The sequence below is a fragment of the Arvicanthis niloticus genome, chromosome 11 (genome assembly GCF_011762505.2).
Source record: "Arvicanthis niloticus isolate mArvNil1 chromosome 11, mArvNil1.pat.X, whole genome shotgun sequence".
Classification (NCBI taxonomy): Eukaryota; Metazoa; Chordata; class Mammalia; order Rodentia; family Muridae; genus Arvicanthis; species Arvicanthis niloticus.
In genome coordinates, this window is record NC_047668.1 from 57,432,760 (window position 1) to 57,459,233 (window position 26,474).

Consider the following 26,474-nt stretch of genomic DNA (forward strand, 5'->3'; position numbering starts at 1 on the left):
CCTCACTTGGTAATGAGCCCCTTGGGGATAAAGATCACGATGTATTTATCTTTGGATTGCCAACGTTCAGAAGAGTGCATGGCACAAGGTCAGTGCTCAATAAATGTTCATTAAATGGACAAATGCCCTCAGAGTCTCTGATGCACATGAGAACACACCGAGAAGCTAATTCAGTACACCAAGCTGAACATGAACAGAAAGCACGGATATTAAATTTTAGTTGAGGCTTGCCCACCCAGGGTCTCTATATCAGGGAGAGCAGAGATCTTAGTCTCAGATCTGATAGAAGTGGGAGGCATCAGAATGTTTTGGCAGTAATCATTTTCGTTTTTCTCAGCAGAAAGAAAGGACTTCAGACATCTTCCTAGAGCTAGTCATGGCACATGACACAGAGCCTCTAGCGGAAACCTCCGTGGTCAAGTTCAAGAATCAGGACTTTAGGTCCTTACGGGATCATTGCCTGAGCAGGGGTCAGCTGTTTGTAGATGATACATTCCCTGCTGAGGCATCTTCCATAGGCCAGAAGCTGCTCAAGGGAAAGCGCCTTTCAAAATTGGAGTGGAAACGACCACAGGTGAGTGACACCCCCTCCCCCCAATCTGGGAGCACAGAAAGCTCTGTGAATCTGGGAGCTGTGAGCCATGGCATCTCCTTGTGAAAAGAGGGTGGTCCAGTCTCAAACCAAACAGGAGAGAAAAATAAGATTCATCTGGCTTCTCTGCTGCAGTCTTACATCCAGTCCAAGAAATGGGAGAGCTCTGTGCTCAGAGGCAGAGCCTGAATCACGGCTTCTAACTCAGTTCTGATAATGACTGCAGCTAGATTAAAACATCTCAGTCCTATGACTGGGGAAATGGCATGTCATGGTTACGGAGGCTGCGCTGCCTGGTCTCTAGTGTCTCCCCACCTCCTTAATTGAGCCCATCTATCAGTCTGTCGCCCTTTATTCTTTTCAGGTGTCAGTGTCTTTATGTCCCTTTCTTCTTACCCACCAGAATTTACTCAAAAAGAATATATCATGTCAGTCATTTATACTACAGGATGAATTTAAATAATTGCTCTGCCTCTCTCTTTTATAATCACATTCTTAGTCTTAGAAAGTCTTGGTCATCCATAAAAGGACTTCAGACATCACAGATGCCTGTGACATCGGGGTGGTCATCCAGGGTGGCAATTGAATCGCCCAGACTCCCCCACTTCATCAGATGGCCACTAACTCTATCTTGCAGCAAGGTGAGCCCTGCTGGCTTCTAGGACTATCTCAGTTTTGAAGCATGAAGCTCAGTAGGGAACACTGCAGTGGACTGAAGTTTCCCATGGTCTCATCTGGACTCTTATAAATGTAAAGGAGCTAAATGGCAAATGATTTGGGGTGACTGATGCTTCGGGGTGACTGATGCTTCTTCTTCATGCCTCCAAAGCTGCCAGCCCACCCTAAAACAGGAAACTAGTACAAAGGCTACTGAGAACAGCTCAGTTCTCAGGCACTGCTTATGTGCCAAGCACTGAAGTAGGCATATTGAGTAGCACCAGACTAGGCTGTACAGGTGGTGATTTCTGATGGTACCCTGGAAAAAAATGGGAGTATCTGTCTTGTCCAAAACTATGCAACTAATAATTTTAGTTACACACATGGGAAAGAGAACTCAAGACACCAAGCTCTGAATGGAAAACCTCTTGCCTTAGCTGGGACAATCGCATCGCTAGGGGAAAAATGGACAATGGAAACCAGGAAGGGTTTCAATGCTAGTTCGAGAAAGCTGGATGCATTAATAAGTCTTGTATGGTTGGTCCCATCAGCCCTTTGCAGTAGGTCCTCAGTCATGGCTCTCTTCTTTTGTCTTTATCACCTAAGGAGGTGGAAAAGTCTATTTCAGGAAATTCTGAAGGGTCATTTTTCCCTCCTCTGTTGTTTTGAAAGATGAGATTTATTTAGGAAGTATTTTTGTTTCCCACACCAAGGTGCTGAGCAGTCTATGTGAGACCTTTTTTTATAGCGTTGAGACATTTATAACACTCCTGTTTAGAAAGGAATGAGAGTATCTAATTATCTAATTCCATCAGCATCGCAACCTGGGGTGCAAGAAGAAACTGAGGCAAGTAGAAATGAGTCATACAGACTCCAACCGGTAATCCAAAGTAAAGGCAGTTAGAAGCCATGTCCATTTTTCCCATCATGCTTCATACCCTAGGACTTACCCATACTCTAGACGTTGTTCATTTCAGGAAATAGTCTCAAACATCATATTTTTTAATGTGTTCCTTTCCAAATTTAGCAATACTGGTGTTTATATAATAGTTTCTAAAACCTTCCATGTAGATTATCTTATTGCAGTGTTTATGATTTTTAATGTTACAAGAAAGAAAATAGGTTAAGACAGGTGATACAGCCTAACTGAAGGGACATGGTTAGAGAGAGGAGAGAAGGACCCAAGAGTAAGATCAAGATTCCCAAGGCTACATGCTACACTTTTACCCACATGAACTCTGGTGCTTTATAAGGGTTTTGTTAGAATTTAGAGAAATAAATAAATGCATGAGTGTGTAGGTGACTTGTTTAGGTTTCAAGCTCATGTGTACAAATGAGAAAACTTTTATTGGTCAAGTTCCCACATATGCTAGCAAAGAGAAAACCTGGGTATATACTTCTTCACTACTGTGGTATCTCTGGCTACTGTAGCTTGCAGATGTCACTATGTGAAAGGGCATGCATAGAAGAGCCAGGCCCAGGCCTCAGAGCAAGGCCAACACACACACACACACACACACACACACACACACACACACACACACACACAGTGTTATGGTTTTAAACTCTTTGAAAGATTCTTAAAATTATCATGAGGGACTATCATTAATTCAATTCTGGATACAAAAGCAAAACAGAAGAATGACCAGTCTGAAGTCACACAGCTAGACAATCCAACACCTAAATACCCGACCTCACAATATACTGTCCTCTATAAGGTGTCATTGTGCCCTCAGGTTATATATTATATTCTTGGATTTTGGTTACCAGAGATAGTTTACGCACCATTAGACTCTGCAACCTAATATGGTCCACCAGGAGCCGACCCCTCCAGAAAGTCAGTCTCTCTGTTCTTAGACAATCTCTTTGTTCCATTTTGTAGATGAAAAGTATTGGGGATGAGAACCAGACCTGTGCCATACTACATATGATTATTTTAAGGAGGACTAAATGCAGTGCTTAGCGTCTAGCACATTGAAGGTACTTACTAAACACCAGCTATTGGTTCTCTGATCCCTCAAATTTCTTGGGCTTTCATAGACCAAGAATTTCAATTTCAACCCTCACAAAATCAGCAAATGTTTTCAAGGAGAAAGGTAGGTCATAAAAAGTGTTAGAGGCTCAGTGGCTGGTGGGAAGGGATGTGCAAAGGACATTACCTCTCACTTTCTGTAACCCACCTCTGCTTTCAGTCCAGCCTCCCCTATAGCTTGCTTGATGCCTCTCCATGGGTCTGATCGGTTCACCTGAAACTTGTTCCGAGGCTCCTTAGCCCATCTCCTCATTCTAGTTCATTCTAGACAATGGGAAAACTTAAATGTAGGGAACTGCTATTATTCTTCCTGGATTATCCATCCACACTTAGTAGATTCAATAGTAACCTATAAGTCAAGGGCCTAAGACCCGGGCTCAGTTATCTGGACTTCCATAGAAAAGTTGTTTCCTATCCCATAACTCTTTTTCTGTCTCCCTCTTTCCTTTCACCACCTGTATTTGTTACTTTCCTTGTTGATGTCCAAAATACCTGACAGAAGCAATGTAAGGAAGGAAAGGTTTATTCTGACTTACAGTTTAGGGGTGTAGTCCACCAAGGCCAGGAAGGCATGGCAGCAGGAACAGAAGGCAGCTGGTTGTACTGTGTCCATTGTGTCCACAGTCAGGAAGCAGAGAGAGAGAGACAGAGAGAGAGAGAGAGAGAGAGAGAGAGAGAGAGAGAATGCTGCTGTCCATCTCCATGTAATAATTCCACTCACACATATGGTGGATCCTACTTTAAAAAACTTTCTCATAGATATCCCCACAGGTTTGTTTCCATGGTGGTCCTATGGGGTTTCTGTCAGGGATAACAGCCATGATCAACTATTGCATCTGCAATTCTTCCATTCTCTTCTCTTTCTTTCTAACAATGATCCAATAAGGTTTCTGCTGAAATGTTGTTGAAGGGGAAATTTTCTCACAGCCTGACCCATCCTGTTTCTCTTTAAGGAATGTCCAACCTCCATCTTCACTTCAACTTGGGCTCTGCAGATGCCTGTGACCTTGTAGAGAGGAAACTCAAAGATTCATCATTCTTAGTGTTTCCTATAACCTATGCTCCCAGTAAAAGATAATGCCAAGAGTTAAACATGGGGTGTGTGTATAATGAATCCCCTAAATTAAATTTGGTACTTAGATGGCCCCCTCTTAGGAGAATTTTTATTCTATGGGTGATAGTAAAAAAAATCCACTTGTTGAGTATGTACACTGTTGAGATATTATACTGAGAGCTTACATGAAATGTGTCATGTCATTACCCTCACAGCCCTGTACGATAGATTATATTACTCTCACTAAATAGATCAGTGGTGTCCTGTAAACCTTTCTGCAGTGATGGAGATGTTCATTCTGCTCCATTCACTGCCATGGGCTGTTGTCAAATGTGTCTACTGAGTACTTGAAATGCGGTCATTGTGAGGAGGAGACAGAAATTTTAATGTTATGTAAGTCTAAATCAGTGATTCTCAACCTTCCTAATGCCGTGACCTCTTAATAATGCTGTAGTGACTTCTAACCATAAAATTATTTTATTGCTACTTCATAAATGTAGTTTGCTACTGTTATGAATTGTAATGTAAATATCTGATATGCAGGATATCTGATATACAATCCCCAATGTAGTCACGACCCGTAGGTTGAGAACCACTGGTCTACATGAACACGTACAACTGTAGCTACCATAGTGGACAGCACTGAAGATGGGAGATCTTCACATTGTCACCAATGTTGATAGACCAAGGGACTGGGATGTCACCTTCAACCCCATTCAGAGAAAAAATAGCCCAGTTTGCTACCAAAGAATGGGCTACATGTCTAAAGCATGTTCTCTAATAGGTACTTGGAGCTCAGCTCACAGCTTCATTGTGGAACCAGTCTTAGTCACCCAGAGCAGTGCATTTGCCTGCCCAGGAAAAACAACATCTTCACTTAGTCAGAGTAGTTTGGGGGAAGCACATTCACTCATTAGAAGTGACTCGCCAAAGTATATTGTTCAGAAAAGGAAGAGGCAAAAAAGGGAAGAAAAGAAAAGAAAAGAAAAAAGAAGATGCATATCTGAATGTAGGGTAAATTGTGAAGACGCTCTATCGTGTAACAGGTGACAGAAGGTACCAGAATAATTATACCAACAGCCAATTGCCACTAAGCCAGGAAAAAAAAAATCTGTGATGCTAACACATCAGAATTCTCTCAGAAAAATAGGAAAGGAATTGTATTGCCACCTGTCCAAAGAAAAGCCTAGTCACCATCTGGAAGGCATGCATGACAAGATGATGAGTCTACGTGTTACAGACTGAACATCAAATGTTCCCAGAGGCTTGTGTGCTGAATGCTTCATCTCCGGCTGAGTTGTATTTTGCATAATTCTGGAAGTGTTAGGAGGTAGGGCTTAGTAGGAGGAAGTAGGTCATTGAGAGACATGCCTTTGAGATCTATACCTGGTCTCCAATGCCTTGGCTGCTCTCTACTTTCTGTCCACTTCCTCCAACAACCATGTCACTGCCCGATGTTACTACTAAGGGTATCAACAAACCAACTTCCCAAACTGTGTTCCAAAACAAACCCTTCCTCTTCTAAGTCTCCCCCAGGCATTTTAGTCACTGCTGTGCAAAGGTAACTATTTACTATTCATGTTCTCTTACACAAGACCAGGACTTTGTGTGGGAAATTCATGAGAAGCCTTCAAAGAAAATACTGTGAGGCAAATGCTCTTATACAGGGGTGGGACCTCTAAAGATGGTGGAGATCCATTGCTTCCGTGATGCCTCTTCTGGTAGAATGTTTGCCAAGATTTGCATTACATGGGTTTTTCACATTCCTAATATAACAGAGTGTAACCCAAACCTGGCTTGGAGAAAGGAATCTACAACCTAGATCTAAGTTATGATTATTTAATTTAACAGTTACTTAGTTTGATGATTATTGGTGGCTTATTTTTATTCAGATTTTCCAAATATGTGATAAAATTTAAAATATATATTTATATGTGTGTGCATAACTATATAGCACTGATATATAATTATGTAGTCTCAATGATTTAGCAATGTCCATATTGACAATATATGCTCATGTATACTAATGTATCGATATATCGCCTATTGATGAGCTTATGAGGAGAAATTTGTTACAAAGTGTTGATTACAAAGTTATGGATGCTAAGTAATACCATGATATGCAGTCTTCCACTTAGAAACATAGGAAAGTCTTGTGTCAGAGGCCTGAGAGCCAGAAAACTTATAGGTGTGATTCCCCATCTGGCACCAGGAGAAAATAATTTTGTCATCTCAAGCTGGGAACAAATTCTTTCTCCCCTTTGTTATAATCAGGCACTTGATGGATTGATCAGTACGGATGTTCCCACCCACACTGGGAGGGTAGACTGATTTACTGAGTCCACCAATTCAAATATGAATCTCACCCACCCATTCTTTGACAGACACACCCAGAGAGAATATTTACCAGATAAACGTGATCCAGTTAAATTGCTATATCACATTAACTACTACAACTTCCTTTGGCATACCTAACATTTCTGAGCTTCAAAGATTCTGTCTATCTCACAGAATCAAATATGTCAAGGTGGGAAAAGACTTTAGCTACTAGCCTGTTGGGAGGAGAAGAGAGACTCATGAGACAAACTGATCTGGAACATATCACTAAACTCCTCTGAGCCTGATTCCTTGCCCCAGATGGGCCTCAGATTTACCACAGGATTACTTTTGATTTTGACTGTTACCTTTGGCTGACCTATTGAGTCACAGGTATGGAAGGCAAGACTCCACGGCCTCAGGTCTACCAAGCTGCCAGCTGATTCTGAGTCACTATCGTGTGGTAGTTCAGCACAGATCTGTTCTGGGATCTTATCACAAGCACTTCCCCCACTGCCCTGGCTTGCCAAGGCCACTTGCTAATCTGGGACTTTCCCAGGCCCAGGGCTTGCTCTTTCTCAGCCACAGGTACACATGTTCTGTATGGGCTTTTCTCTGGGAAACCAGATGTACAACCTCAGATGCCTCTGAAGATCATCACCATGCCCCTTCCCACCTTTCCTCTCTGATTGAGGGCTAAGGTTCTCAGGCCCAGGATGAGGAATGAGGCAGACCTTTAGGGGACAGGAGTTATAGACACTGTGGCCACCTTTAATGTAATCAGTCCCTCTGCTTTCTAGGAAACTTGATGTTGGCTATTAATTTCAGGTCTATTCTGTCCCTAACTAGCTACTTTTCTATATATTTTCCTTTCTTCTTTTTCTTCTTCTTCTTCTTTTTCTTCTTCTTCTTCTTTTTCTTCTTCTTCTTCTTCTTCTTCTTCTTCTTCTTCTTCTTCTTCTTCTTCTTCTTCTTCTTCTTCTTCTTCTTCTTCTTTGTCTTCTTCTTCTTCTTCCTTCTCCTCCTCCTCCTCCTCCTCCTCCTCCTCCTCCTCCTCCTCCTCCTCCTCCTCCTTCTCCTTCTTCATCTTCTGGTATTTTTGGAGTTTTCTGTTTGTTTTTGTTTTTGCTTTTGCTTTGGTAAAAGAATTTGTGTTTTTCAAATTCCTTCATAACATATAGCAAAAGGGTCTAAATTTTCCTCATATTGGTCCATGTAAATGCTATTTCCTGTTATTAGAAATCCTGGAAAGAAACTATACTTGCATTTTTTTATTCCTACATAAATTTCGACTTGATGATAAGCTAGTCTAAGTCAGTCTGGCATGTGATGTCAGCATGTGTGAATGTGCATGTGTGCATATGTGTATATATGCATGCATTTGTGTTTACTCATGTTGTACATAAGACTTGACTGGCTTCTTTTTAAATTTTAATTAAATTTAATATTTTTACTTATTCATTTTACAACCCATTCACTGACCCCCTTCTTGTCATCCCCTCCCACAATCCTTTCCTCCTCAGCCTCCCCTTCTCCTCTAGGAGGGTGGACCCCCTGGATATCCCCCCCCCCTCCACCTTGACACTTAAAGTCTCTGAGAGTCTAGGTACTTCCTCCCCACTGAGGCTAGACAAGGCAGCACAGCTAGAAGAACATAGCCCACATACAGGCAACAGCTTTAGGGACAGCCCCCGCTCTAGTTGATCAGGACCCATATGAAGGTCAAGCTGTACCTCTGCTACAAATGAGCAGTGAGACCTAGGTTCAGTCTATGTGTATTCTTTGGTTGGTGATTTAGACTCTGAGATCCTCAAGGATCCAGGTTAGTTGAGCCTGTTGGTCTTCCTGTGGAGTTACTATCCCCTTTGTGACCTACAATCCTTTCTTCCATTCTTCGGTAAGAATCCTCAAGGTCCACTCACTGTTTGGCTGTGGGTGTCTGTATCTATCTGAATCAGCTGCTGGATGGAGCCTCTCAGAGAGAAACAAGTTCCTGTCTGCAAGTATAACAGAATATCATTAATAGTGTTAGGGTTTGGTGCTTTCCCATGGGCTTGGTTTCGAGTTGGGCCCACTACTGGTTGACCATTCTCTCAGTCTCTGCTCCATCCCCTGTGCCTGCATTACTTGTAGAAAGGATAAATTTTGGGTTGAAAATTTTGTGGGTGGGTTGGTGTCTCTATTGATCCACTGGGGTCCCTGTCTGAATACAGGAGGTGGTCTCTTCAGGTTCCATATCCCTAGTGTAAAGCTAAAGTCACCCCCATTGATTCTTGGGATTCTCTTTTGTTCCAGACTGTGTCTGATCCTGGAGAAGCGCCCCATCTCCTCATCCCCAAAGGGTGCAGATTTCCATTCATTTTCATGACCATCTAGCCATCTCTCCTGTCCTTCCTAATGCCTGATCCTGGATCCCCCATTTCCCTTCCCATCTCCCCTTCCTCCCAGTTTCCTCTCTCCATCTGCCTCTTATGACTACTTCATTCCCCTTTCTAAGTGAGATTCAAGCTTCCTCACTTAGGCTTTCCTCCTTGTTTAGCTTTTTTTTTGGGTCTGTGAACTAGTTTATGGCTAATATTCATGTATAAGTGAGTATATACAATATAGTCTTGGGCCCAAGAGAGTCTGTCTGTCTTCTAGTCCGAACATTTGTGGTGTTGACCAGTCCAGGGAGAATTAAAAATGAGTGATATTGAAAAAGTCAAGAAGATTTTTGTTCAGAAGTGTGCCCAGTGCCACACTGTGGAAAAGGGAGGCAAACATAAGACTGGACCAAATCTCCACTGTCTATTTGGGCAGAAGACATGTCAGGCTGCTGGATTCTCTTACACAGATGCCAACAAGAACAAAGGCATCACCTGGGGAGAGGATGCCCTGATGGAGTATTTGTAGAATCCCAAAAAGTACATCCCTGGAACAAAATGATCTTCGCTGGAATTAAGAAGGGAGAAAGGGCAGACCTAAAAGCTTATCTTAAAAAGGCTACTAATTAGTAATTCTACTGCCTTATTTATTACAAAACAAATGTCTCATGGCTTTTAATGTATACCATAATTTAATTTATACACAAAATTCAGATCGTGAATGGCTAGCAGTGTTTTTTGTTGGACAGTCCTGCTTTAAGCAAAACTGACTTGTCGTAAAGTGGCTATCACCTTTTTTAGAGCTCTTCCTCTCTCAAGATAAGATTAGACTTAATTAGTAATGTTTTACTTTCCATAAATATGGGAGTATCTCCTCAAACCTATTAAATGGTTTTATACTTAGAGTTACATAACTGGGTATATGAATATGTTTAAAACTGAGAAAATTCTATCACTGTCTCAGAAACAAGAAGACTCACCTGTGTTTTAGTTTGTGTTCACTGGCCTCTTGCAGGCAATGGCTAAACACCAGGAAGCAGCTGTCTATTCTTGACAATGCTGTTTTAATTAGAATTCCCTACATCAAGGATGCTGCCTTTTACCACTGAAAGGAATTTACTGTGGTTCATGTATGATATCAAATAAAGAGTGTCTAACACTTTAAAGTGAGTATATACTATGCATGTCTTTTGGAAACTAGATTACCTCACTCAATATGATATCCTCAACTTCCATCCATTTGCCCGAAAAATTCAGGATGTCTTGGTTTTTAAGAGCTGAATAGTATCCCGTGATGTGGATGTGCTACATTTTCTTTATCCATTCTTTAATTGAGAGACATTTATGTTGTTTCCAGTTTCTGGCTATTATGAAAAAGCTGTTATGAATGTAGTTGAGCAAGTGTCTTTCTGAGATGTTGGAGCATCTTTGGATATATGCCTAGAAGTGGCATAGCTGGGTCTTGAGGTAGAATTAGTTCCAGTTCTCTGAGAAAATGTCAAATTGATTTCCATAGTGGTTGTACATGTTAGAGCTCCCACTAGCAATGAAGAAGTGTTCCCCTTGCTCCACATCCTTGACAACATGTGCTATCTCTTGAGTTTTTTATCTTAGCCATTCTGATGGGTATAAGATAGAATCTTATGGTTGTTTTGATTTACATTTCCCTAATGACTAAGGACTTTGAACATTTCTTTCAGTGCTTCTCAGCCATTCGAGATTTCTCTGCTGAGAATTCTCTGTTTAGCCTTGTACCCCATTTTTAATTGGGTTACTTGGGTTGTTGGTCTTAGAGCATGAGCCACTGGTGTTCTGTTCAGAAATTTGTCTCCTATACCTGTGTGTATTTCCCACTTTCTCTTCTATGAGATTTAATGTATCTGGTTTTATGTCGAAGTCGTTGATCCACTTGGACTTGAGTTTTGTGCAGGATGATAAGAATGGATCTATTTAGGTTCTTCTACATGTAGACATCCAGTTAGTCTAGCACCATTTGTTGAAGATAGTTTAATTTTTCCTTCTTTATCAAAAATCAAGTGTCCATAGGTATGTGGGTCTATTTCTGGGTCTTTGATTCAATTCCATTATACAACATGTTTGTTTCTGTACGAGTTTATAATCACAGTTGCTTGAAGTACAGCTTGAGGTCAGGGATGGTGATGCTTCCTGAAGTTCTTTTATTATTCAGGATTGTTTTGCCTATTCTCTGCTTTTTGTTTTTCCTTATGAAGTTGAGAATTTCTCTTTGTGTTGGAATTTTGATGGGGGATTGCATTGAATCTGTAGATTGCTTTTGGTAAGATGGCCATTTTCATTATGTTAATCCTACCTATCCCTGAGCATAAGAGATCTTTCCACATTTTAATATCTTCTTCAAGGACTTGAAGTTCTTGTCATGTGAGTCTTTCACTTGGTTGGTTAGAATTATACTAAGATATTTTATATTATTCATGGCTATTGTAAAGGGTGTTGTTTCTGTAACTTCTTCCTTGGCCCATTTATCATTTGTATAAAGGAGGACTACTGATTTCTTTGAGTTAATTTTGTATCCCACCACTTTACTGAAAGTGTTTAACAGCTGTAGGAGTTCTTTGGTAAAATTTTTGGGGTCATGTATGTATGCTATCAGATACTAGTGATACATACAATATCATACAATAGCACTATTTTGACTTCTTTCTTTCCAATTTGTATCCCATTGGTATCCTTTAGTTGTCTTGTTGCTCTGGCTAAAACTTCAAGCACTATATTGAATAGATAGGAAGAGACTGAACAGCCTGTTCTTGTCTCTGATTTTAGTGGAAATGTTTTAAGTTTCTCTCCATTTAGTTTGCTGTTGACTACTGGCTTACTATATATTGCTTTTACTATGTTTAGGTATGTGCCCTGTGTCACTGATCTCTTTAATACCTTTAACATGAAGGGGTGTTGAATTCTATCAAAGGCTTTTTCAGCATCTAATGAGATAATCATGTGATTGTTTTTCTTTCAGTTTGTTTATATGGTAGATTATGTTGATAGATTTTCATATATTGAACCATGCCTGCATCCCTGGGATGATGCCTACTTGAGCTTCATGGATAATGTGTTTGATGTATTCCTGGATTCGGTTTGCGAGTATTTTATCAAGTTTTTGTTTTGTTTTGTTTTTTGTTTTGTTTTGTTTTGGTTTGGTTTTTCAAGACAGGGTTTCTCTGTGTAGCCCTGGCTGTCCTGGAACTCACTCTGTAGACCAGGCTGGCCTCAAACTCAGAAATCCGCCTGCCTCTGACTCCAAGTGCTGGGATTAAAGGCGTGCACCACCACTGCCCAGCTTTATCAAGTATTTTTGCATCAATGTTCATATGAAGAGTCAGTCTTAAGTTCTCTCTCTCTCTCTCTCTCTCTCTCTCTCTCTCTCTCTCTCTCTCTTTGAGTTTTTATGTAGTTTAGATATCAGGGTGACTGCCTCATAGAATGAGTTTGGCAGTGTTCCTTCTGTTTCTATTTTATAGAATAGTTTGAGGAGTATTGGACTTATCTCTTCTTAAAAAGTCTGGTAGAATTTTGCACCAAAACCATCTGGCCCTGTTTTATTGTTTTGTTTTATTTTGTTTTGTTTTGTATTTTGATTGGGAGACTTTCAATAACTGCTTCTATTTCTTTAGGAGTTATGAGGCTGTTTAGATAGTTTACCTGGTCTTGATTCGATTATGGTAATTGGAATCTGTCTAGAAAAATCTTCCGTTTCTGTAGGGTTGTGGGTCCTGCATCTGCTTTGCCACAGGGCACAGCGGCTTGGGGAGACAGGAGTTTGACTGTGCTTACTCAATACCAAGCGGGGCAGGTGTTGGGCTGTAGGGGAGTACCAGGCACCACTCAGGGGTGGGAAAACACAGTCTGAGGCACAGGACAGCGGAATCTGATTGGGGATCCCACCACCACCCCGGCCTGCAAAGAGGCTGGGGCTGTAGAGTTCCCAGGCTCTCGACCCCACCACCACCACCACCACCACCACCACCACCACCACCACCACCCACCCCCCCGACCCCCCACCCCCCGCCGCCGGCGCTGCTGAAAGTCTCAGAAGAGCTGAGACTAAAATCTGGGACTGAGCACTGGATCTAGCACTGGGCTGGGGGAAAGGGGGACAGGGGGCGTGGCTCCCCACAGCAGATCCCGAAGAAAAGAGACAGTCTGTGGTTCCAAATCATTTATTATCATGGTGAAAAATGGCTTTGTAAACCATACCCCACTTCTAAGGGTGAGCCTGATTAAACACCTTTTGCAAGGAGGAATGTCTGGGAAGGAAAGCTTATTGGCTAAGCTCTCCAGCCTTCTAGGCACATGATTAGAATAGAGATCTGTCTTAAGTCTATGTGCGACCACAGGTCACATCCTTTTCCTATTGTCTTGATCTGAGATGTTAGGGATGCCTCATCTACATGTGGGGGGTTAGGAGGTTGTCTTTACGTGACTGATGGTGACAAATGGGGAGCTGTGGCTATTGACAGTGGCCTGGTGCCTGGGAGCAGGCAAAGCTCCTACCGTCCCTTCAGGGTCTCTAACCCAACCTAAGACTAGGCTACCTGTCACGGTCCACTTCCCCAGACATTTCATTAAGGTTTTCCAATTTTGTGGACTACATATTTTTGAAGTAAGACCTAATGATTGTTTGAACTTCCTCGGTGTCTGTTGTTTTGTCTCCCTTTTTATTACTGATTTTATTTGGATACTGTCTCTCTGTCTCTTGGTTAATTTGGCTAAGGGTTGGCCTAACTTTTTGATTTTCTCAAAGAATCAGCTCTTGGTTTTGTTGATTCTTTGTATTGTTTTCTTTGTTTCCAACTGATTGATTTCAGCCCTGATTTTGATTATTTCCTGCTTTCTACTTCTCCTTGATGTGCTTGCCTCTTTTTTTTTCCTAGAGCTTTCAGATGGACTTTTAAATTACTGATGTGAGAACGTTCTAATTTCTTTATGGAGGCACTTAGAGCTATGAATAATCCTCTTTAAACTATTTGCCTTCATTTTCATTGAATTCTAGAAAGTCTTTCATTCCTTTCTTCATTTCTTCCCTGACCCAGAGATCACTGAGTGGAGAGTTGTTCAGTTTCTAAGAGTGTGTAGTCTTTCCTGTGCTTCTGTTGTTATTGAAGTCCAGCTATAGTCCATGGTGGTCTGACAAGATACCAGGTGCTATTTCAGTTTTCTTGTATCTGCTGAGGCTTGCTTTGTGATCGACTATGTGGTTAGTTTGGGAGAAGGATCGTGAGGTGCTGAGAAGAAGGTATATTCTTTTGTGTTTGGGTGAAATATTCTTTCCGTGTCGATTAGGCCCATTTGATTCATAATGTGTATTAGTCTCATTGTTTCTCTGTTTAGTTTTTGTCTGGATGTCCTGTCAATTAGTGAGAGTGAAGTTTTGAAGTCTCCCGGTATTAATGTGTGGAGTTCGATGTGTGATTTAAACTTTAGCAATGTTTCTTTTACAAGTGAGAATGATTATGTTTGGGGTATAGTTGTTCAGAATTGAGATATCATCTTGGTAGATTTTTTTTTCTTTGATGAATATGAAGTGTTCTTCCCTGTCTCTTTTGATTAATCTTGGTTATAAATCGATTTTATTAGATATTAGGATGGCTACTCCAGCTTGATTCTTAGATCTGTTTGCTTGGAAAACTTTTTTCCAGCCCTTTTCTCTGAGCTGATATCTGTCTTTATGGCTGAGTTGTATTTCGTGTGTGCAGCAGAATGATGGGTCCTGTTTTCACATCCATTCTCTTAGCCTGCATCTTTTTATTGGGGAATTGAGTCCATTGAAGTGTGAATCACTGATGAGAAACATAAATGACAAGTGATTATTATTTCCTGTTATTTTGATGTTGGTGGTGTTTGTGTGTGTGTGTGTGTGTGTGTGTGTGTGTGTGTGTGTGTGTGTGTGTGTTTGTGATTTCCTTGTTTTGCTGGTATGGAATTACTTATTTCCTGTATTTTCTTGGATGTAGTTATCCTTCTTTGGTTGGAATTTTTCTTCTAATATTTTCTGTAGGTCTGGATTTGTGGATAGATAGCTTTTAGAGTTGAGATGTTGGGTGTCATTCTGATAGGTTTGCATTTGTATGTTCCCTGGCCTTTTTCTTTTGTTGTTCTATAAATTTTATGTTTTGATTATGATGTGTATGAGAACTTTCTTTTCTTGTCTAGTCTAGCTGGGGTTCAATAAGCTTCTTGTATGTTTATAGGCATGCATCTCTTTCTTTAAGCTGGAAAAGTTTGGGTTTTTTAAGGAATATTTTCTGGGCCTTGGAGCCGAGACTCTTCACCTTCTTCTATTCCTATTATTCTTAGGTTAGATCTTTTTGTGGTATCCCAGATTTCCTGCATATTTTGTGTCAGGAATTTTTTAACTTCTACGCCTGAGATTCTCTCTTCCATCTCCTATGTTCTATTGGTGATGCTGGCATCTGTTGTTCCTGTTCTCTTGCCTAGGTTTTCCATCTTCAGGAATTCCTCAATTTGTGTTTTCATTGTTGCTTCGAGTTCCACTCTCAGATTTTGGGCAGTTTTATTTACTTCCTTCACCTGTTTAATTTTATTTTCCTGTATTCTTTAAGGGATTTACTTGTTTCCTCCTTAAAGACGTCTATCTAATTGTATTTTTCCTATATTTCTTTAAGGGATTTATTCATTTTCTCTTTAAAGGCCTCTATTATCTGTGTAAGACTGGACTTAAGGATATTTTTTGTGTGCTGGTTGTGTTAGGATATCCAGGGCTTGCTGGCGTGGGGTAGCTATGCTTTGGAGGTTTGATGCTACACTGGTTCTTGTTGATTGTGTTCCTTCAAAGGCCTTTAGCCATCTAGATGGCTTTGGTCTCTGGATGTTCTTGTCATAGTCCATATTGGCAGGGAGGTGAACCTCAATGGTCCTGGTGTGGCAGGCCTATGGTGGATATCTTTGGGCTGTATGGTTCCAGACCTACAGTTCTTTGTGTTTCATGAGCTTCAAGTCTGATGAAGGTAGACTGAGAGGTGGGAGGAGAACAGAGGTTCCCCCCTGGGATAGCAGGCTGCTCAGGGCCGCTTGGCTTAACCCTGGGATTCACTGGCTTCTTAATTGGCAGTACAGTTTTTTTTTTTTTCTTTTAACACTGAAACTATAGATTATATAGGACATGTTTATCCCCTGAAAGTGTGGGAGAATTCAGCAGGAAAATTACATAGATGGGTATACTAGAATGATAGCCTTTGAAATCTTAAAAACATTGACAAAGGTTATTGATCTGGGGGTATAATTTACTAATTTAAGCCATTTCATTTTGTCATTAATTTTTTAGAAAGTTATTAGTATTTTTAATTGATCAACATAAAATCTCCTGCTGTGCTTTTATATTTCCAAAGCCCATTTTTATTCCTAATTTTATTCTGGTTTCTTTAGCAAAGGTCAGTTCTATGTAAAGCCACTATTCTGAGCAGAACAATTTATTTACCTTCTTATTCATGCTGTATTTCTGGCTTATTTGATAACTTCCAGGTTGCTTTCCTTATCACTTCCTTCCTCCCATTTCTGTCCCTTTCTTTCTATTATCTATGAATTGACTGCTCAATTTATGTTTGATTCTGTCTTGTTTAATAATGAATGCATCCGAGGCTATGGGTTTGTCTCTGAGCATAGCCATTTTAATTTTGCAGCTATCACACAGGAGAAAGAAATCAATAATTATTGAACAACACACCCTGTCAGATGCTGTGTTAAGTGTTCCACATCCTTCCTCATTTGCAGAATGGAAGGACCCATCCTGCTTTGTGAGTCTGTGGGAAGCCTGCAGGGACTGGCGTAGGGATACTGCAGCTAGTGCTCGGTGGGCACGTTATAAAAGAAGGTCATCACCGTGCTTCAGAGTCTGAGTCTCTCAACTGTCCCTACATTTTGTCATCATGCTGGCAATTGAGTTACAGCAAAGAAGGACGTGTTCAAGGTCTCCAGGTCACCTGAGGAGAAATGTCAGGGCAAGATTCCATATGCAATCTGGCTACAGAAACCTTCCAGACACAACACTCCCCTGTGCAAGTCATGGGACCAAAGCCAATGGAGCAGCAGCAGAGAAGCAGAGCAGTGGCTAAAAATAACTACAGGATGGGCCATGCTCCTGCTTCCAACCTGCATAGTCTCTACCTTCTCTAGTTAATATGTGCATGCATGTATGCACATGTGTGTATGGCATGTGCATGTGGAAGCCAGAAAGTAACTTCAGTTGTCATCCACCCTTGGCTACCATCCACCTCGACTTTTACAACAAGGTCGCTCACTTCCAGCTGAGGTTTAAAAAGCAGGCTAGGCTAGTTGGTGAGCAAGCTCCAGGGATCTGCCTGTGTCTGCCTCCCTGATGCTGGGGTTATGAGAAGGCTCCACCACCTCTGGCTTTTTACTATATATTTTTCACCTACTTTTATTTATTTTTAGAGTATTTTTTAATGTTTGAAAGTATAATACCACCATCATTCCTTCTTTCTCTTTGCTCCCTCTATCCCCTCCCATGTACCTCCCTTTGCTTTCTCTCAAGTTCAAGGCTTTTTTCTTTCATTGTTACAGACATACCCACACACACACACACATTCCTATAAGTGCAACCTAATCGATCCTATGATATTGCATATACATATATGATTTGGGTCTTATCATTCGGTGTTGGGTAAGCAGTTGAGGGGCTCTTCCCTGTAGAAAACTACTTCTCCCACTCTCAGCATTCCTTAGTTGCCTGTAGTGTTTTGGGGACCTCGTGACCCTTCCTCCTTCCATGTCAGCATGTCTATTGGTACCATTTTTGTTTGATTCATGTTTAGGCAGCCATACTGAAAAAACTTCATAGGTATAGCTTCTCTGGTATTCTAGGAGATATAGTCTCACAGTGAACTTCCTGCTCTGGCTCTTATAATCTTTCTGGCCCCCTTTTCCCCCAGTGATCCCCAAGCCTTAGGTGTTGGGTTTACATTGTAGACTTATTCCTTAGAACTGAGCACCATGTGATCTCTTGTTTTCTGCATTCCGATGGGTTGTAGTTTTCTTCAATGGTCTCCATCCATTGCAAAGAGACGTTTCTTTGATGAGGGGTGAGCATTATACTCTCATCTGTGAATATAAGGACAAATGTTTAGTTAGGGATTGTGCTGGTTTACTAAAGTGGTGGTTGTTCTCCTCCAAGATCCATGACTTCACCATCCCCTGGCAATTGGCTAGGTTTCAAGTACCAGGCATGCTTTCCTGTTGAGTAGGCCTTTAACCTGGGACCTGGGAACCAAACTCAGGTCATCGTGCTTGAAAGGCAAGTACTTTACCACTGAGCTACATCCCCAGGCGTCCACTTTCTTTTTCTATTCTTGTGAGTGGAGCTTTGGAAGTGAATATTTTCACTCAGATAGTAGACCTCCTTTGAGACTTGTAACCCCTTTTCCTAGTAGTAGTGACAAGCCATTGACGTGTCCCCACATTGTTTTAAAACAAACTCTATAGACAGTGTACAGGACCACAGCCCCTCAGGGAAGTTTTTCCTTTATGAATTGGAGAGCTTTCCAAGTGTACCCTGCCCATGCTTATAATGGAGATCCCCATAGGAGGACAGCCAAACTGAGCCTCTCCTGATATCTGATGGGGTCAGTTCATTGTTGATGAAGCAAGTGAAGGCTGGTATGAAGATGCCCTTGCTTGAGAAAATGCAGGCGTATGCACCTTCACATGTCCTTGACCCATGTCACTGGGAAACCCTGGCAGTGCACGAAGGACCGAAGGGTTATCCATGATGTAGGTCTCTGTCCTTCCATGGCTGCTAAGACCCTGCTCTCTGTAGACTTATATGTCAATGTGAAAGGGAACCGTAGCAGAACAATTACCAAGTTATGGAAGTATATACAATAGGCAGAAAGCAACACAGAGAGGTCACAGAGAAAAAAAAAAAAAAAAAACCCTGGGCTCCTTGAAGGAAACAAATCCAGAAGGCTGATGGGCACTGAAGTAGGAGCCATATCTTTATTCCAGTGTGTCCTAAAAGTGCCTAAAGATCCCATGTAGGAACGCTCAGAATACTCACATCTGCTGAGAGTCCTCCGCGCTCATCCAGATTTGTCACACATTGACACTATAGTATTTCTTCTCTTCCGTGGCCAGCAAGTGTGTCGGGGCTAGAGGCCAGGGAAGGATAGAGGCCTCCCAGACTCAGTCTGTGAGTAGGTGGGGGCGGGGTGGGCAAAGACCTGAGAAATTCAAAGCATGTGTCCTCTGTAGCACGTGAGTGTTGTCTAGAGTTGGGAATGGCCAAGCTGATCTCTGAGGCATGCTGTTTCTCTAGAAAAGCTTTTCTTGGGGAAACTGCAGCCCTGATGTTTCTCAGAGTCTCATCTGATAGATGGATACCATTTACTTTTATTTGTTTGTAACCTTCTAATAAAACACAGGCTTGTTGGGAGCAGACAGGCTGAGCACTTGATAGAAAGACCTTATTTATGACGTTCTCTTGTGCGGTTTCTTTGTGCGTTCATTGCCTGTCTTGTCAGCTGTGTACCCACCCCCTTTGACACTTGCTTTCCTGAGAACAATAAAACCTGAAGAACAAAGGAAAGTTTCCTAATTCATATTTTAAGCACCTATTTAAGAATTAACTTCTATCCCTCATGGGCAAAATGAATGATATTGTTGATACCACACTGATGCAAAAAGAGAGGCAAGAAGCTCACAGCTTTTCCTTGTCTTTTGTAAGGATTTATCCTTTGGCTCTCCTCACTTCATTCTGGAAGGTGCAAGCAGATTTGACATCCAACAAGGAAGAGCAGGTAAGACTCCATAGCTCCAATCTCAGCCTTCTGCCTTGGTCTTCACATGGGAAATCATTATCTTAAGCCAAGTTCATAGATAAGTATCCTGCATCTGGCTACTATCTACCTATACCAACCCTGTATACTGCCACCAGCCTGTAATCTGCCCATTAGGCTTTCCCATAACTGGAGAAAGGTGTCTGAGGGTACCTTTGTGGTTTCTGCTCTGAGCACAGTGGCTGGCATGAAAGAGCATTCAGAAAATTGATGGTGTTGGCAATGAAGAAGGGAAACTGAAAGGGGGAAAATCAAGCATTTAAAAGGCTCACACTGATACCCATGGGGAAGGTCAAGGCTACTAATCTCTCCATGGGAAATGAAGTAAACTCCTGCATGGGCAAGAGAATCCCCTGTATAGAAATAGGCAGGAAAAACATTAGCTAAGAAAAATACTGGTGTGTTTTCTGCAGTTGTATAAAGTATCATAGCTGACTCTATTCAGTGATTTTAAAAAATAAATGCTATGATGCCAGCCTTGGGCAATTCTAGGAAAAAGAATCAGAGAGCAAGCTAAACCCCTTAATTACCAAAGTCTATCCGGGGCTTCCCTGGCATTCCTCATCAGACTGTGCTCCACCCATGCCCCCCAATACCTATACCAACAGCACTAGCACCTCTTTCCATCTTGCTTGGAACTGGCTCAGTAAATTTTACTCCCCAATTTTCCTCCCTCGGGCCTATACTGGGCAAAAATTCAGTATAGGTTGACTATCCTTGCTCAAAATCCCCAAATTTTAACTGTTCCAAACTCTGAAAATGTTTTCAGTACCACATGGTATCACAAGAAGAAAATTATATACCTGATCTCACATGGGAAGTCACAGTCAAAATATATGTGTGAAAAATAAGGCTTAAGAAAAATAAGTCTAAGTATATGAAGCAGATGTATGGATACAAAGAAATTCATATTTCGATTTGGGTCTCATTCCCATATAATTTATTATGCATGTGAAAATATTCTAAAATTTAAAATAATTTAAAAATGTTCTAGTCTCAAAGATTTCAGATTGACATTCACTCTGTACTCATAGGAAGATTTGGTATACAGGACCCATAAAATTTAGGGGGTGGGATTTCCAGGTACAACCAGTTGCCTCTTATGGCTTTATCCCCTCCCAGGAGACTGCTGGTTCCTGGCAGCCCTGGGCTCCCTGACCCAGAACCCACAGTGTCTGCAGAAGATCCTGATGGACCAAAGCTATTCGCATCAGTATGCTGGGATTTTCCAGTTCCGGGTATGTGTACCACAAGTGTACTCTCCTATGATGAGAAGCTCTTATGGGTCATTAGTATTCTAATGGCCTGGGAGCCTGAGATAAAAGTGATATCTGTATGTCAGTATTCCTCCTCTTCTTCCTCTTTTTCCTTTTCCTTCTCCTCTTCCTCCTTCTCCTCTTCCTCTTTTTCTTCCTCCTCTTCCTCAACCTCCCCCTCCTCTTCCTCTTCCCCCTCCTCTTCTTCCTCCTCTTCCTCAACCTCATCCTCTTCCTCCTCTTCTTCCTCCTCTTCCTCCTCTTCTTCCTCCTCAAAAACATGGTTCTACTTTTTGTTTATGGCCCAGTCACACATAAAGAAGAGGAGAGCTGAGATGTTTGCATGGAAATCAAAATGGTAGAAACAGGATATAGAGAAGTCCCGTGGGCATACTGTGTGGGGTACATAACAATTAGTGAAAGAATCACTGGCCTAGTACCCTAAAGGTGATGAGCACTGAGTTCTTACCTTTGGTTCCTGTGCCATGCTGTGGTAGTCACGACAGAACTGGAAATCACAGCATCTGGGAGGATAAGTTCTTTTTTGTTAGTCATTCCTCTTTGCTCAAATACCTTGGTAATCTTTGCACATTTCTCTTCCATGGGAATTTTAAAACAATTTTGTCTAATTAAACAGAAAAGCCACTGTGATGTAGAATAGAACAGCATGTAATTTATGTATTAATTTGGAAAAATTACATTTTTATTGTTTTAATTATTCCTTTCCAGAAACAAAGTATATCTTTCTATTTATTTAGGACCGATTTTATGCCTGCCCATAAAATGTTACAGTCACGTTTTCGTATTGGTGCTGTATCCTTCTTGCTAAATTTATTCTCAAATATTTCACAAATGTATAGCCAAAGTGAAATCCTTTTTCTGGCTTTTCTTCCCCATTATCCAAGTAAATGTTGCTGGAAAAAAAGAGAGACCACCACTCTTCCATAGTAAACTCTCTAGACACCTCACCGAATTTTCTCTCCTTTTTCTGTGATAGAATCTAAATTACTTTGCTCACCTAACAATGTGATCTTCAAACAAGTGCAGTTGTTCCTCCTCTTTTCATGACCATAGTCATTATTTTTCTTTTTTGCTTTGTCATACTCCCTGAATCAGAGTGACATGAGTCAAACTACCTCCTTAGGATTTTAGTAAGGGGCTTTCCTGATGCTATCAGCTCCAGTTTGCTAAGAGCTTCCTTAGAATGTGTGTGCCTGTGCCATGTCTGAAGTTATTTTCTGTGTTATGTTATTTTTAAAATCATGTTTGAGTTACACTAGCTTTGTGACGCTATTATATCCTTGGTTATTTGAAATAGTTTGAGTAATGTTTGCTAATCAAACATTTAGCAAAGTAGACCAAAAGGGAAGCATAACAGACAGCAGACAAATCTTTTTAAAATACAACTTCTTTAACTCTTCTACAGCTATTAGTTGGTTATGCATAACTTGTTTCTCTTGGAGTTAATTCTCTTTTTAACTTTAGTTTTGAGAAAATATATTTATATCATTTCTTCTTTTCCTTTCCTCCCTCCAAACTCTCCCATATGTCCCTTCTTCCTCTCTGTCAAACTCATGGCCTCTTTTTTTTATTGAGAGAGAGAGAGAGAAAGAGAGAGAGAGAGAGAGAGAGAGAGAGAGAGAGAGAGAGAGAGAGAGAGAGAGAAATGTTATTTGCTTGTGTGAGAACTAGCTTTCAGAGTACCAGAAAGCACCATGCAAACTTCCAAAAGAGGGGGACAACCAACAATCCTACCCAACTATGATGCCTATGAACCATAACAATGACCAGCATGGCACAAAAACCCTAAGGGCGCAGTAGTGGCATACATGCCTTGGCGGTAACCAACAACTCTCTAATTGGACTTAAACCTTCTCAACAAGAAGTAAACCATACCTGATACTGGAAACCTAGCTAACTAATCAGTGCTAGGGAAGTCATTTGTCTTGGAGGAGAATATACAACCACTACTTTATTAAATCTCACACAATTCCTAACAACAATCTAAACATTTGTCCTCATACCCACAGATAAATGAAATTATTTATTAATATGTATGCTTTATCAGGAAGATTGTTTCTCAATACACTGTCTTGAAGCTGCTCCTGGGATTCTCTGATAGTTTATTTAATATCTTGTTATGTGTGGGCCAACAAGATGTTTCAGCAGGTAAGAGTCAACCAAGCTTGATGATCTGCATTCAAGACCCAGGACCTACAGGGTAGAAGGAGAAAATCTACTGCAGAGTCCTCTGACCTACACATATATGCAGGCACACATACACCCGCACACATACACCCTCTTAGGTCTTTCTTTAGGCTTGATTCTTTACCTTTATTGGTAAAGATCAATCTCACTTTCACTGATATAGCTATATTTTGTAAAGAACATTCAACGCTTATTGCTTGGCAACCTCTCTGCCCTTGTTTGTTTTTGCCTTGAGATTTTGTCTATCTTCACCAGAGGGAAGTAGTCCCTTGCATCATCTTTTCAAGTTACATGAGAATGTATCTGGTCTCAGTGAAGAGCATCTTGGTTTGATCTGGATTATTCTGTAACGTTGCTTCTCCTCAATATCCCCATTGTCTCATTGATTTATAATGTCCATTGTTGTAGAAAAGTCCAATGTAGGTGACACTGTGCTGTCAAACCTTAGATCTCTAATGGACTGTCTCTCCCTGGGATTCAGAAATTTTTCTAGGATACATTCAGATGTGTATAATTGTAAAATTACTCTTGGGGGCTGGAGAGATGACCCAGCAGTTGACCACACATACTGCTGTTACAGAGGACCGAGTTCAGTTCCTAGCATCCATAGTGAATGGTTTCAACCATCCATAACTCCAGCTTCTGGGTAATTGATGTCATCTTCTGGCCTCTTTGGACACCTGCATTCACACACACACACACACACACACACACACACACACACACACACATAACTAAATTTTAAAATCTAAACTAAAAGAAATATTCTTGGGCTAGAGAGATGGCTCAATCATGGCAGCATGCACATGCATTGACATACATAGACACACATACATGCACATGCACATACATGTATAATACATACATACTCTTTCCTGAGGGTGAGTGAGACATTCAGCCTATAGACCAGTCTTCTTTTTCTACTACTTTTCACTTCATCATCACTGTACCTCCTTTTTATTCTGTTCCCCACTTCCCAAAATCCAACTAGACGATACTAGGTCTTCTGACGGGCTTCCTAGTGATGCTGTGCTGATCGTGATCCAAAACCCACACTAAGGGTGTTGTAGAACATCCAGAACTGAACTGAGCATAGGCTCACCATAGGACTACCAGCACAGCTGGGCCATGCCTCGGTGCTTAGAATAACCAGAGAGTCAGCATGACACATGCTGCCCTTCTGTGTAACAAAGATAGCCAGACGATTACCCCAGGACCCTTGGTTCATACAAGGACTCTGCCTCTGTACTTATCCTAAGTCTGGTGGCCTATGTTTAATCCCAGTACCCACAAGGTAAGAGTAGAAAACTGCCTCCAACAACATGTCTTCTGACCTCCACTTACATGCTGGGCTACACACACACACACACACACACACACACACACACGAGAGAGAGAGAGAGAGAGAGAGAGAGAGAGAGAGAGAGAGAGAGAGAGAGAGAGAAATGTAGTAAAAACTCCCACATATCAGCTACAGTGCTGACTTCTGTAGGTCTCTTCCTATCACTGTGAACTTGTACTCCACTTCTAGAAAACACACAGTGCCCATGCACCTAGGATGCTTTGCCCAGAAAAATTCTTATTTCCAGGTCAGGAACATGGTATCGAAAAATGGCACCTGCACGGTTTTTGAACTGCTTAAGCACTATCCATATGTCTGTCTTCTTCACCCAGGAAACACAAACCATGGCTACACTTCCTGACCACCAGTCAGCTTACTTTCTTGTCTGTATTGAATATTATTTGTGCACATATATTAATACTTATTTTAAACACACACACACACACACACACACACACACACACACACACACACGCATACCTGGCAACAGTCATTCTTTCTGATGTTCTTGCATAGAAAAAGCATATTTGATTAATCCTACTAGTGAGAGAAAAATGAGATGATAGTAATTCTAAGACAAAACTGGCCATAATAACCCCCTTGTCCCAGGGCACCCTTGTCTGTTTACCATGACAGCATTCTGGGTGCTTAAAAAATAACAGCCATAAAGGTTGATAAGTCACAGTCCCTCAGAGCCACACTGTCCCTCTCAGTCTCCCCTGATCGCAGTCTTAGCCTTCCAAGCAATTCTTTCATCATACCATCATTTGACAGATGGGGACTGACTCAGGATAAAGCAAGTGTCTTGCCCAGTGACTGTCATTAGATAATAAGAGGCAAAACCAAACTCCAGACACAGTTCTACCAACTGGACATTATCCTCTCTATCTACACACAAGTAGTCCGAAGTTGAATGAATGGCCTTCTTGTCAACCCTTTGGGAACCGCAATTAACTTTCCTCGATGGCCCTCAATGGCATCCCTATTTCCCGAACTTTACTGCCAACACAGCTTACTGGTTGCTTCGGGAGGAACATTCATCCAGCTGTGGCACAGCCAGCTGTAGTGCCCTGGCTTGTTAATGACCATGAAAACATCTTTTCCTCGTTTCCACTGACATCTCAGTCTCTATCTCCAAAGCCACTCTGACAGCGTGTCCTCAGGTATGTGTGACAACCCTGAGACCTCCAGCTTTGGAAAGGGTGGAGTGAGGGTGAGCACTCACATCCCCCCCCCCCACTTTAGCAAGCCCACCTGGGGGAGACTTACCTTCATCCAATTCAGCCCTAAACTGCAAGTCCCGATGCTCCATCCAGCCCCATGGAAACCAACAAAGACACTTAGAAGGCTGGATTTGTAATGAATGTTCCTCATTTGTTGATGTCCCCGGGTGAACCATTTAGAGTTGAATACTAAAGATGAAAACAGTCTGCTTTAGAAAGGAACATCTGGTTCATTTATGCTCTTAGCAGTAAAAGTGCTAGGCACTTTCACTTCTCTCTTATAATAGCAAGGCCAGTGTGACATGAGGACAGAAGGGCCAGAGTTGGGCTGTCACTGTTCGGTCCTCCTGAGCCAGCCATAGTTCTGCCTCCAGGCCTTCACCCATTCTGTCTTCATTATTTGAGGTGCTTTTGCAATATGCCTGTCATGCTTCCTTCTTGGAGCCTTGAGCTCCGGGTCAGCTGTCCTGCCTTGTCACAGCCCTGTATCTGCCACTCCTCTTGTTATTTAACATATGTTCCCCCTGCTGCCTTGTGTATGCAAGAAAGATCTGGAGTCTCCTGTGTCTTTGTGAGGCCCATAAAAG

At 41.5% G+C, this 26,474-nt stretch overlaps 1 protein-coding gene, 1 long non-coding RNA gene and 1 pseudogene across 7 annotated transcripts in view; 2 read left to right on the forward strand and 1 right to left on the reverse strand.

Moving 5' to 3' along the window:
- Capn13 (calpain 13) overlaps positions 1-26,474 on the forward strand; it is a 93,104-nt gene that overhangs the window by 15,859 nt on the left and 50,771 nt on the right. For 4 of the 5 annotated variants that reach the window (XM_076942239.1, XM_076942237.1, XM_076942240.1 and 1 more), the window contains 3 exons: positions 338-574; positions 19,747-19,819; positions 20,981-21,096. In XM_076942239.1, coding sequence (XP_076798354.1) covers positions 377-574; positions 19,747-19,819; positions 20,981-21,096 — 387 coding nt within the window. In that variant the 5' untranslated portion in view covers positions 338-376. The remainder of the gene's footprint in view (positions 1-337; positions 575-19,746; positions 19,820-20,980; positions 21,097-26,474) is intronic. The other variant, XM_076942238.1, reaches the window with a different exon arrangement.
- Positions 9,334-9,644, forward strand: LOC117717119 (cytochrome c, somatic pseudogene; annotated as a pseudogene).
- Positions 16,564-26,233, reverse strand: LOC143443898 (uncharacterized). 2 transcript variants are annotated; one of them, XR_013113292.1, is made up of 4 exons: positions 25,934-26,233; positions 21,584-21,638; positions 17,987-18,125; positions 16,564-16,987 (listed from the first exon to the last, which is right to left on the reverse strand). It is a non-coding gene; the product is annotated as an uncharacterized LOC143443898 (long non-coding RNA). The 2 variants fall into 2 exon arrangements; XR_013113291.1 differs by having other exon boundaries at positions 16,564-18,125.